General features: G+C 42.6%; 1 protein-coding gene across 2 annotated transcripts; it reads left to right on the top strand.

Moving 5' to 3' along the window:
- On the top strand, positions 1 to 16,148 carry clcf1 (cardiotrophin-like cytokine factor 1). Of its 2 annotated transcripts, none has more exons than XM_085295853.1 (3): positions 1 to 727; positions 9,122 to 9,273; positions 12,285 to 16,148. In XM_085295853.1, exons 1-3 carry the CDS (start codon positions 709 to 711, stop codon positions 13,626 to 13,628), a joined length of 1,515 nt encoding a protein of 504 aa, XP_085151979.1. In that variant the 5' UTR covers positions 1 to 708; the 3' UTR covers positions 13,629 to 16,148. The 2 variants fall into 2 exon arrangements, with proteins under 2 accessions (XP_085151979.1, XP_085151982.1); XM_085295856.1 differs by lacking the exon at positions 1 to 727 and adding an exon at positions 3,518 to 4,068.
- The last annotated feature ends 412 nt before the right edge of the window (positions 16,149 to 16,560 follow it).

Below are 16,560 nucleotides of genomic sequence, written 5' to 3'. Positions count from 1 at the left end.
AATGAATAATGATAATTATTATTGTAATAAAATGGAAAAAGAGAGAAAACATCTAATTCGTTCCGTATTTCCCGGACGATTTGAAGGTCACGCTGGCCTCAGCTGAACGGATCAAATCGGACTCGCACCTTGTTAAAAGGAAGCAGATTTAAGATCAAACGGCCGCGCTTACATCGGGTTCCCGAGGATGACGAGAGGAGAGAGAGGAAGAAATGAGTTGTGACAAGTCTCGTGGTTCAGCGGCTCTGTCAAGTTGAGCCGTGATGCGTCAACCCGGTGAATCACCACCATTTACTGAAGAGGAGGAGGCGGATAACGAAAGAAGAAGAAGGAGAAGAAGAGACAGGGATGTGAAGGAGGGGAGGAAATAAGTGGAAAGGGTAGAAAAAGAGGAGGAGGAGGTACAAAAAGGCTCCGCCGTCATTCAGTCTGTCGCACAGACCACACGCACCATAGTCAGCGGATCGTTAATATTTCAACTGAATGTAACAAATATTTCACTTTAAATGACTGGATCGGCATCACCTGTGTTTCACTTTATCTTCTCCTGAGCAGATTTTATTGAGCCGATTAGACGAAAAATAAGAAAAAGGTTTGCGGTTCTGTTTAATCTCCAAGAGGAGAGAGGAGATCATTATCGGGTTCTTTCTGCGCTTAGTGGATGAACTTCTGAGAGCGCACCGACGTGGATAAAAGGATTTGAGGAAAATGAGGAGATTCTGCGGAGGTAAGACCATGAATCTAAAACCTTTTATGGAGGGATGATGGGAAAAAGAAAAACTTTGTTGCCAGACAGAGTAAAATTACCGTGGAATTAAGTGGAATTTCCTTTTTTTTTTAAACATTTCTTTCTTTTACACTTAAACGTTTGCTTTATTATTTAATAATTTGTTTTGCCTTGCATCTTCAATCATGATTAAAAGTTGTGGCAAAAGCGCCGAGTTTGGATATTTTAGTGCGTAATCCCCGCAAATATGATCCTTTCCTGTGTAGCCTAAGGGTTTAACATGCGCACGTTTCTTCCACTTAAAACCAAACATCAAATTATCCCAAATATCAAAACAGGTTTTTTTTATAATACTGGAAAGAAATCACATAATTTAATTTTTTAATATTTATTTTTCTTGTTGTTATTTTAAATATAAAATGAATTTAAAGGTTGTTGTGAGTCATCTCTTCACATTTGGAAATTACTGGTGAAGGAGCACACGTGGGTTTAGTGGTCCATCATCCAATTCTCTGAGGGTTATCAGAAAAAAACAAACAAACACAGTAAAAAAAAAAAAAGGATGGAAATATGAATGGAGCGAAAATATAGGAAATGTAATTATAGGGTAATTTGGTGTTAAATATCCATGTGAGAGGGATGGCAGGAAGAGAGAAGGAAAAAAAGAGCGAGAAAGGCTGAAAAATGTCTGTGAGAGCGAAAGATGGATGGGGAGGGGTCTTATTCACAGTAAAAGGGAAAAAAATGACTCGGGTTGAGGGGGTCAGATGCAGCTAAAGCTCCTGTCTAGTTAACTGTCACTGATATGACAAAGTACATGATTCACGTTAGTCACACACACACACACACACACACACACACACACACACACACACACACACACACACTTTTCCCCTGGGACCACTGGTGCGGCTGCTGCTCCATGTCTAGGAGACGAAGGGAAGAGGAGAAGTGAAAGAAGAAGGAAAGATAAGCAGCTACTGAAGGATGGCCCATGACGAAATGATGCTCTCTGTCCCGTCTTGAGTCTCACGTCAGGTATAGTGTAACTTTAGAAGGACAATAAACAGAAAGCTGACTACAGAACAAACCGATACTTGGAGCAAATAAATACACAGAAAGCTCGGCTGTCTTTGTCTCACACACACACACACTTTGAATTTATCTTGTCACAGATGCACAGATACACGCTTTTCCTCATCACTGTCTGACTTTTGCGTACACACACGCAGACAAAGACTTTTATTGCCCCAAGGCTTGAATTAGTGTCAGTGTGTTTCAGATAAAAGCTTTAGTATGTGCTGGACCCATTAACTCCAAAATGCTGGTTAAAAAGGACAAAACAAAGTCAGGGTGAAAAGAAAGAGAGGTAGGGATAAATGGAGAGAGAGAAGAGGAGGTGGAAAACAGGATAAAGTGAGCCTTTCACATCTTTTTATTCGCTGCAGCGCCATCCCCAATTCTTCACGGTATACGTGAACGTCAGGAAGATGTGTGTGGAGGGGGAGAGAGACAGATAAAAGTAAATAGAGAAGGAGAGAGGGAGAAGGAGGAACTGGCGGTAGAGGGGTTAATGCAGTGCAGATTGACAGAAGTTAGCAGCACCCAGAGGGAAAGAGAGCGGAGAGAGCAGGGGGGGACTGATATAAAATGAGTCGGTCACGCTTTGAACAGTTACACATGCTGTTTACATTTTTCCCAAATTAACATGGCCCCTCGCTTCACAAAACTCTCCCTCACCGGCTCCCTCGTGCTCCCCTCCACCGACCCCTTTTCCTCTTCCTCCTCTTCTTTCCCTCCGTCTATCCTTCAAGGCTCCAAAATATCTTCCTCACTTCCAGAAAAAAAAAAATTGCAGTAAAACAAACAAACAAAAAAAATCTGTCTTTTATATCCTATTAAAGTAACCAATCGCCAAGTTTTAGTGTATGTGTAGCCAGTATTTTAAAGTTACAGCGGTTCTTTTAGGTTTTTGTCACATTGAGCGACTATTTAACAATGCGTCGTATAAGAGAAACGCATAAACACTTCAGCTGGAGTGAGTAATGCGCAAGGGAAGCCGAAGAATGCATATAACTGAGTAAAAGGTTCTTGACAAAGTGGCGTAAATTGGTGAATTTACACAGGCGCATACACACAGACACACAAACCCAGATGATACAAGAGTCAAACTGCTCAGAGCACAAGCGATAATGATAAGGACCCGTATTCCACCAGCACATGGGTGTTTCTTTAAAGAGAATCGGTGTATGAATCTAAAAGATAATATATAGGGACAGTTGTCGAATGGATAAATTAAAAGGTTGACCCTAAGCTGACCTTAAGGGTATAGAAAGTGTATAGAGGCACTTTCAGGAGGTCTGTTATCGACAGTTGTGCCTTTTAATCTGTTAGTTATCTTCCGAAAGACGAAGGTAAGGACTGTAAATCCCTTGTTTTGCCGCTATTATTTTCCCTCTCCTGTGAGATGATAAAAAGCGGTGAAGCTGAAGAATTTAAGAAGCTGGAAGTAGAGAATATTTAGCATTTTTTCCTTTGTATTCCCAATCCTTTTATACTCTTCAGTGCTACCTCGTATTTCGATAAACAGCTCCGTATTTCCCACCTCTGCTCTTCGGCTTTCCATCAAGGCCGTAGAGGAGCAGGGGAGTCTCGATTCGGCAGCGGATTCTCGTCTGATTCTGTTTACGGGGTGTTTTTCTAAGCAAAATCTGTGAGTTTGGGGATGGCAAGGGGTGGGGGTTCGAAGTAAATTAAAAACTGAAGGTCTGACAAAAAAAGAGGGAGGGAATGAGAGATGTTGATGGAGGGAACGAGTGGAGCCAATTAGTGAAAGGAAGAGAAGGGAAAGGTAATTAGGGATAGAAAGGAAGGAGACTTTAAAATGGAAGTTTGATGTTTCAGAGAGATTTAAGGAGAGAGTGGTGGAGATGAAGCGACAAAGAAATTGAAACCAAACATGGCGATAAAGCATGGAGCCACTGGAATCCAGTGATATAAAAAAAATAGGAGGGGGTAGATTGGCTTATAAGGAGAAGAAGGAGACAGACAATGAGGCGAGAAGCGCAGCCGAGCAGAAGATGTTGAGTTTACAAATTGCGAGAAATGGTTGCAAAGAGAGATTCTGGGCATGAACATGATTTTTATTGGATTTTTTTAATGTGTGTTTTCTTTTGCCTTTGTTTTGGGGGTCATTGATGTTGTTTGGCAACCCCAGAGTGTGTCCAGTGCCAAGAGGATCAATTTGAAATTCACCATGAACAAACTCCAGAGGAAGGAATCTCATGAGGGAAGGGATGGGAAAAGTTTGCACATGTGTGTGTGTGCTTGACTATGAAAAGGTTTGTTTATATGTATTTCTCTGTATAACGCCTGTGCATGCACGGATCTACACTCCAGTGTGCAGTCTTTATACATGTGTGTGTGTTGAGTTAGTGAAGGAATGCACATTTGATTGAGTACAGACTGCACATAAATCTGGCCTTTAACTGTACACAGATAGACAAAACTGACCCCGACCCCAGAATGTCAACCTTCTGTCCATCTGGCCTGTGTTCCCCCCATCCTTTATATCAGTAAGGCGATGCATGGCTTTCCCCCTGGCATCCACTGGTGTGTTTATGTTTTTTTGTATATGTGTGGCTGAGGACAAAATTGCCACCAGGTACAGTGCAGCCGAATAGTTTAAAACAATGGAAAAAGCAAACAGCTCTCTGATTTTTGGCTCGGATGCTTCCTTTCTGTCATCAGAGCCACATTGAGGCTCCAGCTCAGCCTCTGCCACGTTAGCTGGAAGACAACAAGCGTACAAGACAAGGCAGAGGATCCGTTTTTCATTTAGTGGCTCCAGGATGTGGATTTCAGTGAGCACATATCGATAATTTGTGAACTTGTTGATGTTGGCAGTGACGCCCACGCTCACAGTGTCTGATGAGGGCTGTAAGACTGAGCTGGAGCTTGAATTTGTTCTGCATTCATATAATGTCGGCAGGCTGGGATGGACAGGAAACGCTGGGGGCGGCTGCGGCTCAGGAGGTAGAGCCGGTCGTCCTAATAAGAAGGGAAAGAAACGTTTCTTGGGAAAGATACCCATCCCCAATTTGATGCATCCATCTGTGTTTGAGCTCGACGAAGTGCTTAAAGTTAATAGAGTAAAGTGTATGAATGGGTGAATGTGGCTTTTAGTATAAGCGCGCATAGAAGAGGTCGGTAAGGCTAGAATAGCTTTTACTATTTGTTCCATTTTTGCAGTGTTATTTTATTATGTTTTTGTGGTGTTATTATTTGTAGTGCTGTCCTAACAAATGGAAACAGTATGATTTTAGTTTACTTTTGCTTAATTAATTCTATTAGTGTTCGTATTAGGATTATTTAGAAGTCCCCTGCCAATGGAGGAATTACATCTAAGCAATTGTTCCCAGATGTTAGCGGACTATGTTGTTGTTTTTTTGAGCTGTCAAAAGTTTCTGATATCTCTGACTCAGAATCACAATCATTGGCTCACATGAATAGTATTTGCAGGGTCTGCTGCCTGGTCTGATCATGACGTGAGTCCGGTCATTTTAGCAAATATTGAACAGATTATATTGGGATATCTTTCTTAAAGTCTGGAGAGAAAAAAAGCATACTAAAAATCAGTCACGGAGCTGAAATATAACCTCAATATTCCAATCACGGATTGCAGCAAAGTGGAAAATATCTGGAAACATCAGTTATTTCTGTCCCTAGTGATGTTTGATATTGTCCTCTGGTGGAGTAGAGGAATTCTTCACAGCGACTAGATACAAATAATGTGTGACGAGTGAGGAAATTAGCATCCATCTCTGGATTTTGGTTCAGGAAAACATGGCTTGGGTTTGCAAAAGGTTAAATCTTGTACTGTACACACAGCACTTATATGTATGTATGCACATGACAACATCCGATCCTATCCAATCAGCATTACACAGGAAATAATAAACATCATGAATCTAGAGCTGATTTACAACATCTTCCATGTACTTAGGTTTCATCTCTGTTTCAGACCTCTTTCAAGTGGTTAGAGCGATGGAGGGCAACCTTTTTTGGCACCCGAGTGAGTTTTTCCTGGACCAGACCGGAGAGATTTTCTTGCACATGGTTTTCCCACAATACCAAATTCTGTTTAAGTGCTTGTTTAAAACCTCAAATGGTGATGCATGCTGGGAAAGATGAAATACCAGTCCTCTCAGATGGAAGCGACACAACACCCACAAACACTGGGTCACTGGTTTACCAAAACAGCGTCTGGAGTGTAAAATGTCAAATGTCCTTTTATCCTTGAACACATCCTTGCGCCCTAACATTCAACTCTGAACCCTGACCCCGTGTTGGTGTTTAATTCTGAACTATCTGGAGCGCACAAGCTCTGCTGCCAGAACCTCACGTTCAGCTCTGCTCTGCAGATGGCAACCAGACTCCAGAGCGCCAGAACTGACTTTACACCGGCGAACAAACTGAAGATAAAAAATATGATCTGTTGCAAATAAAGGAGCCCCCCCCCAAACCCACCTCACCCCATGTGTGCATATGTGTAACTCTAATAGGTACACGTGTGTAGACTCACACAAACAACTGCGTGGAAGCAGGTCACGGTCGGCCGTTGTAGGGAACTCCTGTGTTGCTGTAATGCAATCCTCCCATGGAGAATGTTCTGGTTTCAACCCTGCCCTGCGGAGTGTGCTTCCACTGCCAGGTACACAGACACAGCCCCAAGCCTACAGGGCTCGCCTTGAAGTCAGGCTATATGCCGACTATACTGCCGTTACTCAATCTAATATTATATAACGACAACATGGCTTTCGGTTTGAGTTATCTGAGTTTACTTGTACAAAAGAGCGGTTGTTTTTAGCGGCAGCAGAGGCCGCTTTAAGACATGTCAGTGCTCAATCAAAACAACAAGAGCCTTTCACGTCTGGCAATCATCTCCAAGCATGTGGCTGCAGACAAAAGGAAACGGTTTGGAACAGTTTGGGTTGATTTTTGCCAAGAAGATTTTTCCTCCTTCATCCCAGACTCCTTTTTTCGGTACCTGTTTATTCCCTTTGAAAATGACCCCTCACTGCACACTGTGAGCCCTTGTTTTCTTCAAGCTTGTTTACTTCAAGAGTCAACGATGTTGTGTTGGTTTCGGGGTGTTTTGATGCTAATGGGGGATGTTCAGTGGGAGGAGCCAGCTGCTTGATGAGCTCCAAATGTTTAGCCGTTGCTGAAAGATGCTTAGTGCCTCTGACAGGTGACGAGGAGTGAGGAGGAGGCTTGGCTGAGAAGGGTTGCCCTGGATGACTAACTTCAAGGTGTGTGTGGGAGTTGCCATGGGCTCAGAAAATAGTCTGGGAAAATGCCTTGATGTAGTCGGCAACTTGGGGGTCAACGGGTAGGGGAAGAGTCACCTGGTGTGAAAGAGTCTTGTTTAATCAAGCAGTTAGGGCGTTGTTTGCTTAGATTTTGCCCTGTCACTCAAAGCATGACACACATTTTTAATCCTGTTTTAATTTGAAACTGTCTGTCATCTGCTATTAAGTGAGGCTATAGTAGAAGCAGTTGCCATGTCACAGTGCTTTTTTAAAAATGAATCAAATTAAGTAACATAATTAATCCTACTTGTTGCTGTATTCTAGTGGTTTGTTTTTGTTTCCGATTTTTGGGTGAGTCATAACTAATCACTTACTTATTATAGAGAGCTAAATCTCTTCCTCAGTGCAGTTATTTCTGGGATGCTTTTGCATATCACTCAGTTTCAACCCAACCCTGTGTGGGAGTGCATACTGATATGGCAAATATGGTGAGTCAGAGAAGGAAAAAAAGGTGTTGACTATTTAAAACCGAAATCATTTATTTATTTATTCTATTTTATTTATACCCAAGTGAACGCTGGGGGTAAATGTTCTGCAGGGTATTGAAGCAATTCCCTCAATTCTCAAGTCTCATATTAGTCCTGTGGGGCCCCCGTAGTGAAATATCAAAGGGAGAGAGAAAAGGGAAATTGAGGAGCAGGCGAGCTAATCAGGGTTAATTGTCTGCTGTTATTCCGACCTAAGGCATGCGAGAGATAAGATCGCTGAGAGGAGAAAATGAGGATAAAGGTATGACAGGGAAGATAGGAACGCTGGAGAAGAGTGTGACTAATCTAGAAGCAGAAAGGGATTGCACTGGTCAAACAACAGGAGGCTTGAGGTGTGTCTAAGACAGAGGAGATTGAGCATAAGAGAGAAAGCGGACGCACACATGAACACACACACACACACATTGTGCAATGCATATTTCACACCTGTTGAGCAGCAGCACGGTTTGCCCATAATTACAAGCATGAATCACGGCCTGCCGTCCGGGTGTCAGGAGGATGGAGGGGGGGGGAGAGGATGATGGAGAGCAGAAATGAAAAGAGGAAATGTTTGCAGGGCTCCAATGAAAGGCTGAAGCAGTGCTGAGAGAGTGAGTTAGCGAGCAAAGGAGAAAGTGTGAAAGTGTCCAGAGAGAGAGCGCATGGGACGCAGAGAAGTGGACGTACATGAAGTTCCTTAATGTTGAAAATCACCTTTCAGCTCCAATTTTCCAATTTTCTCAGTTTGAAACCAGAGACAGGGGCACTGAAAGGTTTCCGCTCTTACAAATACACTGCCGCCCCCCCCCCCCCCTCTCTCTCACACACACACACACACACACACACACACACACACACACACACACACACACACACACACAATCATTGTATACACTCTCAGCAATGCGAATTTAATCCACATATATAATTACGGCTACAAACATTCTCACAAACACTCACACAGTAACATGAAACACCTACACAAACACTCTGAAACCTAAACAAGAAGTCCACAGCAAACATACAACCCATACAAACACATTAATGTTTGTGATTGTAAAGAAAGCCACATGCCTTTGTTTTCGGGGTTATCGGTCAGGAATGAACGCGTGTGTGCGAGAGTGTGTGCACGTTCAGGCGACTGCTGTCCTGACAGACTGCTGCATTGAACATAGGAGCCATTTGTCTGACTGTCTGAAGCTATTAAACAAGGTTTTATTTGAAGCCAGAGTAAACCTCCGACAGCCAGAAACCTCTAAAATTAGATTGGAAACGGAAAAAGCTTTATTGGCAGTGTCAGATGACTCTGACCTGGCAAAATGTAAACAGACAAGGCCATCGTCATAGAGACAAAGGAATAAACTGGAATATTGTAAAAAAAATTCCTATAAACAGTGTGATGCGACCGGAGAAAAGCTAGGAAACTGTTGCTGGAGGTGATTTTCTTTTTTTCTGTTTTTTTTTTTGCTTGTTGAGCTCCCTATCATCAAGACACCCAAGACGTGAAAGTCATTAAAGACACATCTCACAGTGTTTTCTTTGTTTCTCCATAGTCGAGCACCAGCTCGTCTTGCTATTGGCCGCTGCCATGGCCACCGCCGGGGATGCTCTCCACAACCTGGCCAGCGAGAGGAGTTCAATACAGAGCACCTATGAGCTCACCAAGTACCTGGAGTATCAGCTGAAAGAGATCAAAGACGTATATGTGAGTAGTTTTGTGATATGTTCAGTCTTTTACCAAAATGTCTGCATCAGAGAAAAAAAGTAAATAATTTTCAAATAGGAATGCATATGCATGAAATACACAGGAATAAATGAGAATGCTTAAGCAAAACAGCTCAAAACTCACAAATGCACTATTTATCATAAGAATGTATTTAACAGTGACGATGAATATGATCCTTCACAACAATGAAAACGATAGATAGTTAGTGAACATCTAGCAGATAAAGAGCCACATATCTGTTATGGTTCCTTATGAAATTATGGTGAAATTACATGTCATTAAACAGGCACTTTAGCCATTTGCAGTAACTTGCTTGCAGTTAATGTTCATATTCACACTGTGGACGTTTGTGTAGTTAACAACTGAAACTACACACAATTTTTGGCCAGAAAGTCCAGAAAGTCCTCAATATGGACAAAAACACTGGGCCAACTACACATTACATCAACAGAAGCAACTCAGGCTATGGAAACTGATGCCATGAAGCACCAGGTGCACAATTTTTGTACTGATTTTAATGTCAGAGGAGATTCAGAGCTCTGCATTTATTTACTCAGCAGAGCTTTGGTGACTTTTACATGTGATCCGCCTCATCACTTGGACATCCCCCTCTGTAACGTCACCTGTGGTAATGGGACTAAAAACACGTCAATTCAAAGATTAAGAGCTGTGGCTAAATGCTTTTGCCCACAGAGTGTATAAGGCAAGGACTAGTTCCCAAAGGGAAGCCTGATGGATGTTATATAGATAGCCACAGATGGCATTTCTCCACTTTCCCATGAATAAAGGAGTATTTCTTTTCTTATACTTGTAAACAAGTACAGCTCTTTGCAATAAATTAAACTGATTGACATTTAGCTGACATGTGGCTTTTTGGTAATATATTATAATGTCTTTCTCTCAGCAAAATAATTAATGAAGTAGCTTTTTCTTTTTACCAGTTTCTCCCTCGGGCGATTTTGCTAGCTGAGCTGCTCCCTGTGTGAATTAAATTTTTGGTTTGTAAACCACTTCAAAGTAACTTTCCCAACACTGCCAGGCCAAAGATAAGAAAAATAATAAACGTAACAGATAATGAGAACTGGGAACAGTAGCTTATTTTGAGTTTAGTTTTAAAATGGCTACAGTTGGGGTATATCTAAGCTCCGTGGGGAGCTGATTCCAGCTGTGGGCAGCAGGATGGCTAAAAGCCATTTCACCATGTTTGGTTTGAGTTGACCAATCCCTGCAGACTTGAGAGACCGTGCAGGCTTGTGCTCAGTAAACATATTTGTGATATTTTTTGGACAACACATTGGGACTTAAGGTGAATTCTATATTTAATTGACAAACAGTGCAAGGATACAAGAAACTGGAGTTATGTGTGATCTTGTTGGTGTATCTCTGTTACATTTTGAAGACTGTCTAACATATACTACAGCAGTACACCTGACAAGAAAACAGAGCATGAAGGAGCTTTAATGCATCTCCCTCTTTTTTATTGCCAAACATAATTACTTCTGTCTTCATGTAGTTGAAGGATGTTTTATTGCATTCAGTTGTTTACCTTCTCATGGTACATGGTACATGGCACGTTTGTGTGACTAGTCATATGGTGAGATTGAAGCAACCCTGTTGGACTCTATACATCATGGAGACCCCTTCATATTCATCATTATTAATACTAACTCTATACCCTGCTTTTTAAATATGATCTTGACTAACTAAAGAACAGTCCTGAAAGCACTTCCCACTACTTCTGTCTATATAGATGTAATTCCTGATGAACAGCATCAGATCCAAAAATAAGATCTAAGTAAAGTGATCTATCTAGGGTGTACCCCTCCTCTCGCCCTATGGTAGCTGGGACCAGCCCCCCCCCCCCCCCCCCCCCCCCCAACCACCACCCTGACCCTGAAAAGCATCAGCAGAAGAGAATAGATGGATGTTATAGGCAGATAGTAGTGCAGGCGGATGTGGCTGAGGAGGCAGAACGGGTTTTCTACTCATTGGAGGCTTAGTGGTTCAATCCCCAATTTAATTCTGCATATTGAAGTACTCTTGAATTTGTAAAAACACTTCTTTACTTGTTTTCTGACTCCTGAATGCTGACAGGACTGCAGCTGAAAGTCAAAAACTGTCTTACATTATGTAGAAACACCTTAATTTAAGCAAGATGTTACTATAAAAAGGTTTGGGTATTTATATTAAACAATGAGGCAGTGATGCTGATAAGTCTATTAACTTGCATAGGGTGAATTTTACCAGCTTTCCTTTCTGGCTTTAAATGGGCTGCAATTATATCACACTTCTCCGACCCTAATGCGTGAAGCACTAGAGTGTATTAAGAACAGTGCTTTTTAATTCTACAGTGCTTTTAATATTATAGTTTTGTATTCATTGGTAGAATATGTCATTCTGCTGTAACTTTGTCTGCTTGTCACTGGACATGTGCCGCAGATGATGCCTCTCATATGCGAACAGGCTCATGAAGAACCATTTAGCAGAAAACCTCCTACATTTGAAGAAACACAACCAAAAAAAAAAAAAATCATGCTGGTTGTTTTTTTGCATGTTACTTGCTGAGATCTGGGACTTTGTCAAGACAAGAAACAGAAACTGCTATTTCAGATCAGACAGGTTTTTACTCAAACCCTCCGGTTAGCCGAACTATTTGGAAACTAATTTGGAGGAGAAAACAAAGCCAAACTGCAAAACAATTGTCAGTCCTCACAGTTTAGTGGGTGACTTTCCCGCTCAGCCTTTGTACAGTGTATTTGCATAAACTGTGCACTGTTTTTCTGTGTAGCACCATGGTATTCGCCTTCCTTTTAGTTAAAAAGGAGGCCCCCTAAAGCACTCAAATAGAGTGGCTCTTGACTTTTTTTTCTCACCCTGACAAGTTTAGCTTTATAGCAGTGAAGATATTGAAATTGTTATGATGAATGATTGCCCAATTTGTAATAAACTATACTAAATCTTCTCCTTTCCTCTTCTCATTTGTCCTCCAGCTGACCTATCTTGGCCCTCCATTTAATGACAAAGACTTCTCCCCTCCGCGGCCCAACAGCACAGCTCTGACACTGCCGAGTGCTGCCACTCGAGTGGACCAGTGGCACCGCCTGGAGAACAAAGCACGACTGGCCCAGAACCAAAAGGCCTACTCTGTCCTTCTAGGAGCTGTCAGGGAGCTGGCCCGCTCAACCCTCTGCCCCTCACTCAAGACCTCCCTCCTGCACTTCTGCATGGGTCTGGATGGACTTCTGGGTTCAATATCTGCACTGATGACCGCGCTCGGTGACACAAATCCTACACAAACTCCAAACATGAGAGGTAACGCTGGTGAGCTGCAGTATTTGCAGACAGGGACAGGAGGTGGCCGACCAGCTCCGCTCATGAGCCAGAACCTGTACAGATCGAGAGCCGGATCTAGATCGGTGTCTGGTCAGCGTAGTGGCCAAAGAAGAAGTGGGGCAAAGTTAGTCAGAGGAGTTAAGGAAGATGGTGTCACTAAGGAGCTGACAGAAAAAAGAAGAGGAAAAGAGGCAAGGAGAGCAGAGGCAGCCAGAGGAAGGAGTAGCGGATCGAGGGAGAGGGCAAGGGGAGAAAGACGGAGAAGAGAGAAGAGGGAAGAGCCAGAGAGAGGAAATTGGGCAGCCAGTGCAAAAAACGCAGCAGGAAAGGAGGAAGAGGAGAGATGGGTGAGGAGGAGAAGGCTGTTAAGTATAGCTGAGGATGGAGAGGAACAGGAGAGGCAGTTCGAACCCGGGTTTGAAGTGTCATATGTGGACACAAAAGGCTTGGGATCTCTTCAACAACAAACAGAAAACCAACAAGGAACCAACGACCATCAATACAGCTACAATCTGAACGCACATCATCCAGACACGCTCAGAGCGGAGGATGGATTCATTCTAGAGGGGAGCAGAGGGTCAGAGGAAGAGGAGGACAAGCAAGCATACGCAGATGCTACCTCCTCTTCCTCCAGTGGATATCTGAAGCAGCGTCGGTCTCCTCGCTCCCTCCTCTCCCCGACTCTCGAACCTCCTCTGTCCACACTCTCCCTCCTCTACCAATTCGGAGCAGGCAAGGAGCACACCCTCCTCCCCCAGCCTGTCCCTCTATCTTTACAAAGGGGCACCTCCCTACTCTCGCCTCCCTTGAATCCGCTCTTCACCTCCTCCTACACCTCCGCCTCCTCTTCCTCCCCCTCATCTTCCCTGCTGCCGGCACGGACGACAATGAACGACTTTACCAGGAAGGTGGAGGGTTTCTGGATACTGCGAGAGCTTCAGAGCTGGCTGTGGCGATCGGCGAAGGACTTTAACTGCCTCAAGAAGAAGCTCCGAGGCTGAGGCACTGATAAGACTTACACGCACGCTCACAAACACACACAGACACACAAAAGTGCAGTATATCGGGAATTATTTGCACAAAATCTGAGTGGAATCAAACCGACGGATTTAACAGACAAAAGCACATAAACACATGCATTCATACCGTACTGGAATAAGTGAATGAAGGACTGTTTGGCAGGTCACCAGAAGTGCTAATGGAATATAAGACACACAAAGCCAACACATTACCAGCACTGTCACCCGCCTAATGCACATAGCTGCTCATTGAGTTAGACACACTGAGGCTGGGCTGAGTTACCGGACTTCACGGCTCATAGATCAACAGAAATACCACTGTAGGTGGTTAGACACACACATGCAGACGAGGGCAGACTGAGTGACAGGCGGTGAGACAGACAGTGCCTCCATTGAGTGAAAACTGATTCAGTGACCCCCAGATGTGTGAATCAGCAAACATTCATTTTCTCTAAAGGAAGAAGGGAAAAATTCTGAATGGGCAAAAGACAAAAGGGGAGGAAAAATGGCCGGAGGGATGATGGGGGCGCAGAGGAGGAGAGAAAGAGGCAGAAAAGGAGAGGAAGCTGAGTCAGTGGGATGACTCTGGAAATAACCAGCAGAGCGGTACTGCTGCGTAATCACAAGTCAACTGGTCAGTTACAGTAACCCTACAAGAGCGCTACACATACTGCCCGGACACATACGCACACACACACGCTAATTATTGTGGTGTTTCCTGCCTTAACACACCATTCACTTTTATCCCGTCAATTCAGCTCTTCACATATTTCACTTCACAGCAAGAGATGTTAATAACATTTGAGACAAAGCAAAGAAATACTTCCACACTACACTGCAGTGGAAAATATACTGTGTTGCTTCCTTACAGGAAGCTTGATGAGAACATCTGTCAGATTTGTACAATAATATGATTCTAGAGCCAGCCTTCAGTCAGCTTTCTTAAGCATAAAAACAGGGTAAAGAAATCTACTAACCTGCAACTCTAAGGCTCACATTTGAATACACATTTTTAATGTCTATTTTTTTAAGCCCAGGTAAATATGTAAAATCACCAAGTTGCAAACCAGCAAAGCCTACACGTGGTCTCAAAGTCTTGAATAAAATGTTGCATAACTTCAGCATCCATGTAATGCCACAAATTGTAATTTGTATATGTATTTTATATCAAACGAGACTTAATTTAGTGTCAACATTTTGTCCCTGTTCTCAACTTTCATTTATGCTTCTAATGTCTTGTCCCATAGCTATAGCAACTGATTGTGCTTTCTCAAACGCAAACAGAAAAAGACTTAAAAGTGGACCCATTATGCTTGTCTTTATTTTATTTTATTTATTTTCATACATGGATGTCTGTGCAAAAGTCTTGCACCACCCCTTACTTCTTTATATTTTGCTTCCAAGAACGCAGCTTTTGTGATTTTTATAGTGGTCTCAAGCTTCCTGGCTTTTTAAAGGTCTTTCAGATTTTTCCTTTGCACATTGGAGGAAGCTGAAGAAGTGGAGGATAAAAAAGAAGTGGTGGAAAGGCTAAAAACTAGAAGATAAACAGTCATGCCCTTAAGAAATAGATGAAATGAAGCAAAGACCCAACACAGGACCTGAGGGCTGCATCTAAAAAAAACACAACGTGAAACACTATCATGGATTGGCCTCCTCAGAGTCTGGACCTCAACATTACTGAAGCAGCGTGGGATCATCTCGACAGAGAACAGAACAAAAGTCAATCATGAATGTCCTTCAAGAAGCCTGGAGAACTATTCCTAAAGACAACTTAAAGAAATGACAAGAAAGCTTGTCAACAGAGTTCAGGCTGTGTTGAAAAACAAGGGCTGTCACACCAAACTAGAAAAGTATATAAAGAAATGAGGGGCGGCTCAAAACCTTTGCACATTACTGTCCAGTTTTAGACATTTTTTTCCTGTGATGTCATTGACGGCAGATATTCCTGTTCTGTTCAAACCTTCCATTTGCAAAAGGCATCCAATCAGAAGAAAATGGGCTTAAAGAAGAAAGGAGCTAAAACAGCTGGCTTCAAACTGCAGAGTCCAAATAAAATATGTACTTTTAAATGAGCATAATAGGTCCACCTTTTGAGTATCTGAGCTACAGATACAGGATTTTTTTTTTCAGAACTGGAGATATGGGCTTGGTTGTGTTTTTGCTACAGATTTCTGGTGACTGATTGTAGTGACAACATCGTGAAGCAAGTTGGAAAACTGCTCTGTAATCTCATTTTCAGTGCCAAAATGATGAACTTTTTTTCCCCTTAAACTTACTTTACATTCCTAAATACCAAAAAAGCAGACGTGGAGGTTAACAGATGGCTTTTTTCCCCCCAGAATAAATGTTATGTGTTTGCAATGTGCCTTAGATGATATGGCTAAAGGTTATGGATCATATCTATACTATTTATTGAACAAGATGTTTATTTATTTTTCTCCAGTGTGAAAATACTGTGTTGTAACTTGAGAGAGAATAAATACTAGCTTTTGTACAGAGCGCGGTGTTATTGGTCATTTGGGAGCCCGTTGGGAGAAGAGAATAAAGAAATGCATATGGGATTTTTGTTTGCAATGGTTTCAGTTTTATAGGGATGGTTTCGGGTGATTGGCACAAGGGGAGAGGAGTTTGGGGTCAGGGCGTTCCCTGAAAAACAAAGGCCGGCTCACATTCGTCGCAAAAAAAAGAAGAAGGAAGGAGTGAGAGAGGCAATGTATGAGAGTTTTTATTTGTCTGTCCGGGTGAAAATTTACGATCGTTTCCCGTTTTGCTTTCATCTCTCTCTTCCCACCTCCTTCTTTGATTTTTCCTTCTCATTACACTATCTCACGAAGCTCGTCTTCCCTCCAGAACAGCCCCTGACCTACGACATTGACTGATTTACATGAGCACAGGTACAAACACTACCCAT

The sequence above is a fragment of the Mchenga conophoros genome, linkage group LG2 (genome assembly GCF_057382185.1).
Source record: "Mchenga conophoros isolate Kocher_MC1m ecotype Shallow Benthic linkage group LG2, M_conophoros_male_GT1.1, whole genome shotgun sequence".
NCBI lineage: Eukaryota > Metazoa > Chordata > Actinopteri > Cichliformes > Cichlidae > Mchenga > Mchenga conophoros.
Note: the sequence above shows the minus strand (reverse complement) of the source record. Positions and strands in the feature narration are given on the sequence as shown.